At 48.2% G+C, this 10,000-nt stretch overlaps 2 protein-coding genes across 5 annotated transcripts in view; one reads left to right on the top strand and one right to left on the bottom strand.

Moving 5' to 3' along the window:
- The window catches only part of samd11 (sterile alpha motif domain containing 11), a 130,914-nt gene extending 127,704 nt beyond the window's left edge, over nt 1-3,210 (top strand). For 2 of the 4 annotated variants that reach the window (XM_063208988.1, XM_063208987.1), the window contains exons 11-13: nt 150-274; nt 916-1,026; nt 2,238-3,210. In XM_063208988.1, the coding sequence (XP_063065058.1) occupies nt 150-274; nt 916-1,026; nt 2,238-2,603 (602 nt within the window). In that variant the 3' untranslated portion in view covers nt 2,604-3,210. The remainder of the gene's footprint in view (nt 1-149; nt 275-915; nt 1,027-2,237) is intronic. The other 2 variants (XM_063208986.1, XM_063208985.1) reach the window with 2 other exon arrangements.
- A 4,698-nt stretch (nt 3,211-7,908) lies between these two features.
- Nucleotides 7,909-10,000, bottom strand: part of noc2l (NOC2-like nucleolar associated transcriptional repressor) — a 59,140-nt gene continuing 57,048 nt past the window's right edge. Inside the window, exon 19 of the mRNA XM_063208984.1 lies at nt 7,909-8,691. Coding sequence (XP_063065054.1) covers nt 8,585-8,691 — 107 coding nt within the window. The 3' untranslated portion in view covers nt 7,909-8,584. The remainder of the gene's footprint in view (nt 8,692-10,000) is intronic.

The following is a 10,000-nucleotide window of genomic DNA, read 5'->3' as shown; positions in this document are numbered from 1 at the left end:
CTCTCCCCCCTCCTATCCCCCACATCATCCACCCCTCCGTCCACCCACACACTCACCCACCCACCCACCCAGTCAGCCAGCTCCAGCCACTAATGATTTATGCTTCCTCCCCTGTGCCGGCGTGTCGGGGTCTTGGCTGTGCTGTGCAGGCGCCATGGGAGGTCTGTTCCTGGACGGGGAGGAGGCGGTGCCCCTGGAGGACGTGGCCAAGTGGACGGTGGAGGAGGTGTGCAGCTTCGTGGCCGGCCTTGCGGGTTGTGCCGAGTACACGCAGGTGAGGACAAGAGCAGGAGCAGAGGACGGCTCGATACTACACTATCTCTCTCTCTCTCTATAACGGCTACTACTTACTACGTTGCTGCATTACTGCTCCTTAACAGCAGGGCGGCACTCTGCAAGTCTCTCTACAACAGAGAGAGATAAAGAGATGAATGAAAAAAAATAGAAAAAGAGAGAGAGAAAATGGGAGTAAGGGGATAGTTGAAATATGGGAGTAAGACGGGTCTAGTTTAAAAAATGTTTTGGGAGTAGTGATTTGACTACTGCAAGTGATCAATACAGATGTAGAGTTCTTAGTCATTAGTGGGGGAACTAGGACCAAAACAATACAAAACAAAAAAATGTTTTTAAAAAAAACACTGGGATGCCACTCCGCTCTGCTCTTATCTTTGTCTTTCACTGCCCATTTGTACACAAAAAATAAAACACAAAACAAAACAAACACACACAAAACCACATGCATGTCTGGCCTGCTGATCTTTTTATTATTACACATACCCCCCATGCATGCCACATAAATGTGCCCGTGACTACTTCATAAGTATAAGCCTTGCATGATTTGGACGGAGTGATGAATATGGAGTTTCTCTGTGTGTGTGTATGTGTGTTCGTCTCTTTCCTCCTTGATGCCTGCAGGTTTTCAGGGAGCAGGCTATTGATGGAGAGACCTTACCCCTGCTCACCGAAGAGCACCTGCTCAACAACATGGGCCTCAAACTGGGGCCGGCACTCAAGATACGCTCTCAGGTATTACATATTGCTATGGCTACCATTGTTAAAACCAGAGGTTGACGCAGTATTTGTATTGTGTACATTATTGCCAGTGAACATAGCAGCCACTTTGACGGGATCATTCAGAGTGCAAATAAAAAGAGGACAATCAAGATCCTTTCACAGATAGGTCCTAGCTGTTTCCACTGCATTACAGAAATAAACGTCTCTGTATTCGGAAAAAAACCCTGCTACATGGTCACAACTCAGAAAAAGTAATTTATTGGATTGAATACATGTACTTGAGTTTACAGTACTGTACGTTTCATACTCTCGAACACAGGCCCTCTTCATGTGATAGTCTTGTCAACTACTCAGTCGTTTTCCATTTGGATAAAGGGGACCAGAGACAAAGAGCACATGTGTATATGTGATTCCAGGCTTGAGCAACTCATTTAAAATATTTGTAATTTCCACATTCCCCTGTGACATTCGTTTATAGCTAACAACCGTGACTTAAACCAGGGCTGACAGATCCATTGGTAAATCACAAGATAATCTGGCTGTTGGTTCTGTTTAAAAGCTTTTTAAAGCTGAACCTCAAAAAAGTCGTCAACACCAAACAGTCAAAAGTAATTAATATTGGTAATGTTGGTATTGGATTTTTTTAAATCCGTGTTTGCACTGGGTTGCAATGGCAGCCTTCTGGCACCAAGCTTAGCCCATAGAGCATCCACAGTTTTACCAATAGGCAGACTAGGCTATTGACAAGGGCCCAATCAGAACTACCCACTGTAGAGGCTCCCAGCAAAAAATAAATCAAGAGGGTCCCCATATCTATAGTCAGCCTAGGGCCTCCAAGTGGGTAGCACCGACATTGCATCCGCATATTTGGAGTTAGCATACCAGAGCATGCCCTGGGCCTGGGTGCTATCATTAGGGCACAGTGTCCTCTCTGTCTGGGGGAAATACCGTGCACGTCAAGCGGTGGTGGTTTTCTGGAGGGACGACTCTGACGCAAACGGGGCCAAGGCACAGACATCTAGAACAACAAAAACAACCCGCAACAGCTGAGCATGCCCCGCCGCCCCTAGTACACTCCCCGGCTGTGGGCTGTGGGATCTTTCATTTCTCTCCTCCCTCTCTCTCTCTCTCTCTCTCTCTCTTTCTCTCTCTCTCTCTCCGTGGCTGCTTTTTTGGACTGACGTTGGCATGTGTGTGTGTGCCTGTGCTTCTCCTCCCCTCAGGTGGCCCGGCGCATTGGCAGGATATTCTACATGACCAGCTTCCCGCTGGCTCTCCCGCTGCCGCCATCTGCGCTGCGGCCCCCGGACAGGGACCCCCCGCTGGCCATGGAGACCCGGGCCCCCTCCCCCTCCCCCTCCCCCTCCCGCTCCCGCTCCGCCTCCGCCGCCGGCAGCACCTCCTCCCCCTACAGCAGCAGCGGCCCCGCGGCTGTGGCTACACCGGGCCTCCTCCCCCGCGCCTCCTCCTCCTCGCCCAAGCAGGAGAACGGAAATGCAGGGGCCTCCTATGAGTCCTCCTCCTCCTCCTCCTCCTCTTGCAGTGGAAACACCACCACCACCACCACCACCACCAAACCCCCCTCGTAGAAGTGACCGCAAACTGCCCTCCCTCTACTCCTCTCTTCTCCTCGCTCAATTCCCTTCCCCTGCCTCTCTTCTGGCAGCGACTCGGTGTACAGGCTGGGGAATGGGGTGTAGGGAGATGGGGGGTGTAGCGAGTGGTGGTGGGGATGGGGAAGGGGGAAACTGGTGAGGAGATGCTAGGAAGAGACTATGGACTGACAAATATGAAGAGCCTTCAGGCTGCATCTTCAATCCGTTCTCTCTCGCTCTCTCATATACTTTGTTTTGAACAATCGTAAGCTTCCTCTTGAAATGACGACAAAAAAAGACATTGAGGACCTTTTTTTCAAAATCACAGGCACTTAACATTTGTGGATACTGAAAAACAAAACAATGTGTTCAAAATGGCACAGAATAAAAAAAGAAAGAAAAAAGACTAAACAAATCGATATTGAACAATCAAACTGAGCTACCCGGCTGCAAACCTTGACCTTGTGACCGGCGAGGCTGCGACCAGGCCAAAGCCAAAGACATGGAACTCTGGAGCTGGAGGAGAAACAGGAAGCTGGAGAGAAGAGATTTTTTTTCTTGGATTTTGGGGTGGGGTGGGGGGGTAGGGGGGGGGGCAGACAGCTGGTCTCTCACAGCTTGCCAAAAAAAAAGAAAAAGAAAAAAAAGAAAATACAACCCTCATCCCTCTCTCTCTCTCTCACACACACACACACAACACACACACACACTCTCTTGCAGACAAAAAACAGCATTCTTCTGTCGGAGGGACAGACAGACAGAGACATTCAAATGGACAGATACACAGACAGACACTCACGCATTCATAAAAAAGCCCCGTCACCCCATCTGAGGTAGGACTCATGGTACCCCAAAGCTTGTGGCACATTCAGAAAGGCAAAACAAAAGAAGAAAAAAATATGAAAGAGTAGAGGATGTCTCCTCCTTATCCCCCTCCCCTAATTTCCCACCTCATTTCATAAACTGACCCAATCTTCTGAGATTGGTCTTCTTCAACAGCAGAAAGTAACTCATTTCAACTCAACTCAACTCTACTCTGCGCTGATGCAACTATGCATTCCACAGTCCAAAAAAACCAAAGATGAGCGGACATGTGGAATTTTTAGCTAGTGTCTAGTCTCTTTCTTTTCTCTCACAATGTTTGTACTTTCTGTTTGCAGCTTACTGATTATGACCCCACAATGGTACAGGTTATATAATATGTGTTTGAGGTAGTGGGATGTCAGAACAAGAGGACATTGGTTGGAGGACTTGTAGAAAATGCAGATGTAGAGTTAAACCCGTCCAGTCACCAAAAAGCCATGGGCCTTCAAGTGAGGTTTCTGTACGCTATTACTTTGTCATCCATCCAGGGTTCGTGTTACAGTACTTCTTAATGGTCCCTGGTTGTCTTGTATGGGCTAAGTGGTATATAATGGTCTGGCATGGCCCTTTTATTTGGCGTTTTGAACAGTACTGATGTCTATGAAAGGTAACTCTTACTACTACTGTGGGAGAGAACAAGACGATGCTGAATTGTACAGTTAAAAAAAAATGCTTAAGATGAAAATATACTGAAGGTTACATAAGTGGTACTTCTCTGTTAAGTGTAGTTGCACGAATTGCATTTTCTTCAGTACTGAACGAAATGTGACTTGCTGACTTGGTGGTACGTTTGTTCAAGCCTTTTTACATTTTATTTTGGGTTTCTGTTTGCTATGTATTCCAATTGTAATATTATGAGCCCCAACATAAAAAAACAATGCGCAGTCAGCATATTAATATGAGGAAAAAAGTATTTATAGGAATTTTGTTGTATGTAGTTAGATTGACAGAATACAACATGTATAAAAGAAAATCATCCTTTTAAAATGGATCCCAAAGAACAATACTTTTTTCTCTTTGTTGCAGGGAAATTAAAATGGCACAAAAGCTCTTTATGCAATTGTTTTTTTGTTTGTTTCCTCTTTTTATTTTGGAAAAAAATATATGTAAGCAATGAATTACAATGGTCTCTAGATTTCCCATCAATGTTTTTTTTTGTTTTGGTCTCCATCCTATTTTTCTATTCACCGCTGGGGTGAAATAAATCCTTATGGAAAACTTCCAGATGCCTGTCTCTCTGTGTGTGCGTCTCTTGGCTCTGACTAATGTGTTTATTTCCACGCCTGTTGCGTGAGTGAGCATGGCCGAGGCCGGGGGGGCCCCCGGGGTGCGGCAGCGGCAGCGGCAGCAGCAGCGGTGACCACGGTAAATCCCAGGTTGAAGAGGGGGCAAGCAGGGGCCATGCAGGGGCCGAAGAGGGTGTGTGTGTTGGTGTGGAAGTGTGTGTGTGTGTATGTGGAGGAGAGTACTTCTCTCTCTCTGTGTGCGTGTGTGTGTATGAGATTGGTTTTGTGTATGTCTGTGACAATGTGCGTGTGTACAGTATGTGTGCATTTGTGTTTGCAAGCGTCTGTGAGTGTATGCATCTGTGTGGCTATGAGAGTGCACGTGTGTGCTTCTGTGCATGCCTGTGTGTGTATGTGTCTGTCTGAGAGCGAGTGTGCATGTCTGTGTATGAGTGTGCGTAAGAGAATGCGTGTGTGTGTAAGAGAGAAGGAGGAGGGGTGGGGTGAGGTTGAGGGGTTCAGGTCAGAAACAGCTGTCAGAGCGTGAAGTTCAGCCATGGGCCAAGGCCTGCCTGACTTTTTCTCCCCCTTCGCCGCTCCCTCCATTCCCACCGCTACAGCACCTCCTCTCTCCTCCCACCCCACCTCTCCGTCAATCTATCCCTCCTCCACCCCACTACTACCAGGACAAATCCTCCCACCCCTCTACTGCTCTGTCCATTCCCCCCCTCTCCTCCTACTCCACTCTTTCTCTGTCTACTCCCCTCCACCACTCCTCCTACACCGATCTATCCATTCCCCCCTCCACTCTTTCGCTCAGTCTACTCCCCTCCACCACTCCTCATACTCCTCTACCGATCTCTCCAATCCCCCCTCCACTCTCTTCCCTCCGTCCGTCCGTCCACTCCCCTCCATCGTCAGCACCACTCCACCGCTCCAACTCATCAGCGGCAGCAGCTGACCTTTTTCTGGGGGACACCATCCTGGCCTGGCTCCCGCCACAACACTCTCTCTCTCTCTCTCTCTCTCTCTCTCTCTCTCTCTCTCTCTCTCTCTCTCTCTCTCTCTCTCTCTCTCTCTCTCTCTCTCTCTCTCTCTCTCTCTCTCTCTCTCTCTCTCTCTCTCTCTCTCTCTCTCTCTCTCTCTCTCTCTCTCTCTCTCACACACACACACACACACACACACACACACACACACACACACACACACACACACACACACACACACACACACACACACACACACACACACACACACACACACACACACACACACACACACACACCCCTCCTGCCACAATTTTTTTCGTCTCCCTCTCTCTCTTAAGACACACAGATACAAGCACACACGCACCCGGAGACACGCAAATACCCGTTTTACAGCGCAGCGTGACTGCCAGCACCAGGTGCTTTGAATGTGTGTATGTGTGTGTGTGTGTGTGTGTGTGTGTGTGTGTGTGTCTGGGAGAAACCAGGCTTACAGACAGATCCGGAAAGACCTGAAATCCCCCCCACCCCCTCTCTCTCTCTCTCACACACACACACAGCCAAAACACATAAACAAACATGGCTACATGCCTCATGACAACACGTCTACCCCTCTGACGAAAGCAGCATTTCTTCTTTAATGCTGCCCAGTTGTCACTATGCTTCCTGGCGATCCTCCCCTCCCCCTCCCTTCACCTCCCACTAGAGCTCCACACTCAACCCCCGCCCACATCCATCCCTCATCCCTAGTTGCCAGGGCGAGTTGCCCGGGCCGCTGACAGCTTTGGTTGGGCCCAGGACAAATTAAATCTAAAAGGGCCCCCCCACCCAATACGTATAATATAATGAGAGCCCAATTCTGGGCCCAGGACAAGTGAGTCCCCCTTGTCGGCTTCCCTGCGAGTTGCTGCAGTGCCGTCTCTCTCGCACCGGGCAGCTGCATGCCACAGCAACAAGGAAAGGTGTCGGGAGGGATGACCAACAGCAGCCGCACATACACTGAAGGGCATTTTTTCCCTCCTCTACTCTCCACCAAAACAACATTTTTTATACGACTCAGAGTTCTGAGGTTGATTGTGGAGGGAGAGGAAGACACTGAAAATGAAGGGAGAAAGAGAAGGAAAGCAGAGGAGAGATGGAGGGAGGGAGAGGTGGCGAGGAGATGGAGAGGGAATGGCGTGAGGTTTTAGGTTTTTTCCTTTTCTTCTTGTTGGCAAGGGAACAGCCTGCTCTCTGTTCCCAGTCTCCCACCTGGGCAGAGCAGGCTGGCATGCGATCAGAGGCTGCCCCTGGCAGACTGGAGCTGTGGGCCTGCACTCATCTCCTCTCCCCTGCCCTCCCCCACCGCCATCCTCCAGCCCACCCCACCCCACCCCACCCCACCCCATGCCAGCCAGCTTCCTACCCAACAGACTGGCCCTCGAGTCTGTCCACTGGCGCATGGAAGGCTGGCACGCATGCACACACGCACACACACACACACACACACACACACACACACACACACTGTATGCAACGCACGCACGCACACACAGCACACTAAACACACACAGTACACAACCTGCAAAAAAAAAAAAAACACACACACACACACACACACACACACACACACACACACACACACACACACACACACACACACACACACACACACACACACACACACACACACACACACACACACACACACACACAGCATCAAGGTGACTGATGTGACTTTTCACCTAAGTTTTAACAAGTTGACACATTGGCACTATTCCTTACAAATGTTTCGGTTTTTATACTGTTTTGGGTAAGGTTATTGAGAACATACTGTGAAAGAGACAAATGATTTCTGGACCCTGCTTTTAAAATGTAATCAAAATGATGAGATGCAATAAGACATCGTGCCTAAGCGAACACTATATTTCAAGGCAGCTGCCAAACTGTACCAGCAATGTCAATGGATTCCACTATAAAGGTTTGCAAAGGTAGCAGGGTTAATATTGTGGTTTTGAAGCTTTCCTGTCATCTAGTATGTGTGGGTTTTTTAATCTTTGACATACTCAGAAATTATGTTCATACTTCTTTGCGTTATTGTTCAAACTGCCATGGAAACCTCCTCACTGATGAAAAAAACAGGCCCTCGAATATTCACTTTGCTCCTTTAAATCATATCTATCCACCCATCCCAGAGTTCTTTCCTGTTCTCCTGATATCAAGCCAAAGGAAAGAAACGCCTGCGGAGATAAGTATGTGATTTATTTCAAAAAAGTCTTTAACAGAAGCTTTGTGGATTCCTTTTTTTCCAACACTGTATGAAAAAAAACAACAACAAATAAAAATTTAGATCTCATGATAACATACTAAATGTGAAACGGTTCATTTCCATATCTTCTGTACAAAGGCAACAAAAGTAATATTTTATACACAAAATATCGCTATATTCAAAAGGATGAACAGTGGAGGGACCCCCTCATATTAAATATCACTGTCACAAAGGTCACAAACACTGGTTTTGTTACACCCCATAAGTTCCTTGCATACTTATGGATGCAGCACGAGGCCCTTCAAGTCAGCTGTGTTTCCACTGAGAAACTAACAGCTGGACACCTCCTGTGAACCTCCAGAGACTGAGTGAGCTCCACGCTCCGCTCACACAACCCCATCCATCCCCGCCTCCTAACAGCCAGTCCAGTCCAGTCTCTCCCTCCCTGGGCCAGACATCCCTCCTCCGAGGAGCGCCCTGGGGCCTACACTAAGAAGCTGGTTCAGGAGTAAACCAGGTTAAGTTAAGAGGTAAATCATCTTATAGTGGAGTCCTGGAGTCCTCATTTTCCTAAGAAATTATTTGCCTCTTAATTTAACCTAGTTTACTCCTGAACCAGCTTCTTAGTATAGGCCCCAGTTCTGGGGCTGCTCACTCCTGGTCCGACAGCTCCAGGTCTTCTACGATGTCCTCGTCTCCCTCTGCAATCTCCTGCAGGTTCACGTTGGTCACTTTCTTGGGCCCCTTCCCCTTGGAGCCTGAGGACAGGAGGGGAGGATAGAAAGAGAGAGTTACAGAAAGACAAGAGTGAGTGTTTTGTTGTTTGGGTGCGTGAGAATGAGACATGACATGTATATTACATTAAATAGAGAAGACATTAATTCACTCAAAGCGACAGACAAAACAGAATGTGTGTGTCTGGGTAAGAGGCCGTGTGTCGGTTCAAGACTGTGTGTGTCCGTGCATGTGTCTAATGTGTATGCGTGCGACGTGCGTGTAAATGAGCAAACGCCTGTGCATGGGTAAGCTGGGAAGGTCTGTCTGTCTGTCTGTCTGTCTGTCTGTCTGTCTGTCTGTCTGTCTGTCTGTCTGTCTGTCTGTCTGTCTGTCTGTCTGTCTGTCTGTCTGTCTGTCTGTCTGTCTGTCTGTCTGTCTGTCTGTCTGTCTGTCTGTCTGTCTGTCTGTCTGTCTGTGGCTGCACACCGGCCTTATAGGCCCTCTGGCTTGAAGAGCAGGCAAGGCAGAGCAACCGAGCGAGCGATCAAGCGAGAGAAAGAAAGAACGCACAAATGCCCGAAAGAGAGGACAAGAGAGAAGGAAAGGGAATGGAAGGGAAGTTCCCCCACCCACAGCACAGCACAGCACTCGGGACTAAGCGGAGCCAGACGGAATTAGCGTGGGGGTGGGCTGCCGCAGCTGAGCGCCTTCCAGATCCTCAATTAAAACGCACGCTAAAAAACCTCCCATGACCCTGCCCAACCCCATCCCCATCCCCAGGCCCAGTCCGCGTGTACTGTACTGAACCGTGCCGCGCCGTACAGTCACGCCCAAGGAAACGATTCCTCCTTTGCGCCACACCCTTTTAAGTCACGCACAAGGGGCCAAACGAGCCTATGAGCCTGAACTCTTTTGCCTCTGAACTATAATATAACTTTAAAAATGTACGAAATATTTCCTGTACAAAACATTGTTTTATTCAAAATGATGTGCATTGGAGGCAGCCATCATATTAAATGACTTACGTACTAGAACATCACAAACTCTGGCCTTATTCCGTCACACAGGTTTCTTGCATGCCTGCATGCGGATGATTCCTGCCACACGCTTGTAGTCACACACAAGGGGCTGAATGATCCTACCCCTTTCGCCTTCACACCAAGTCACAATGTGTTCGTTGAAATTCAGAGGATATTTAGCTACTGTATGAAGCACAGCTGTGGTTGACCGGAGTTTTATACCTGATTAATCGCATGTGATGTGATCATGTTTCGTTAATTTAAGTGGAAGTCTGCAACTTGTTTTTGGTCACATTACCTTGAACTGTCATGGGAGTCCTAAAGTAGTAAA

Source organism: Engraulis encrasicolus, chromosome 10 (assembly GCF_034702125.1).
Source record: "Engraulis encrasicolus isolate BLACKSEA-1 chromosome 10, IST_EnEncr_1.0, whole genome shotgun sequence".
In the NCBI taxonomy this organism is placed as follows: Eukaryota; Metazoa; Chordata; class Actinopteri; order Clupeiformes; family Engraulidae; genus Engraulis; species Engraulis encrasicolus.
This window is presented reverse-complemented; position numbering and strand designations above follow the sequence as displayed.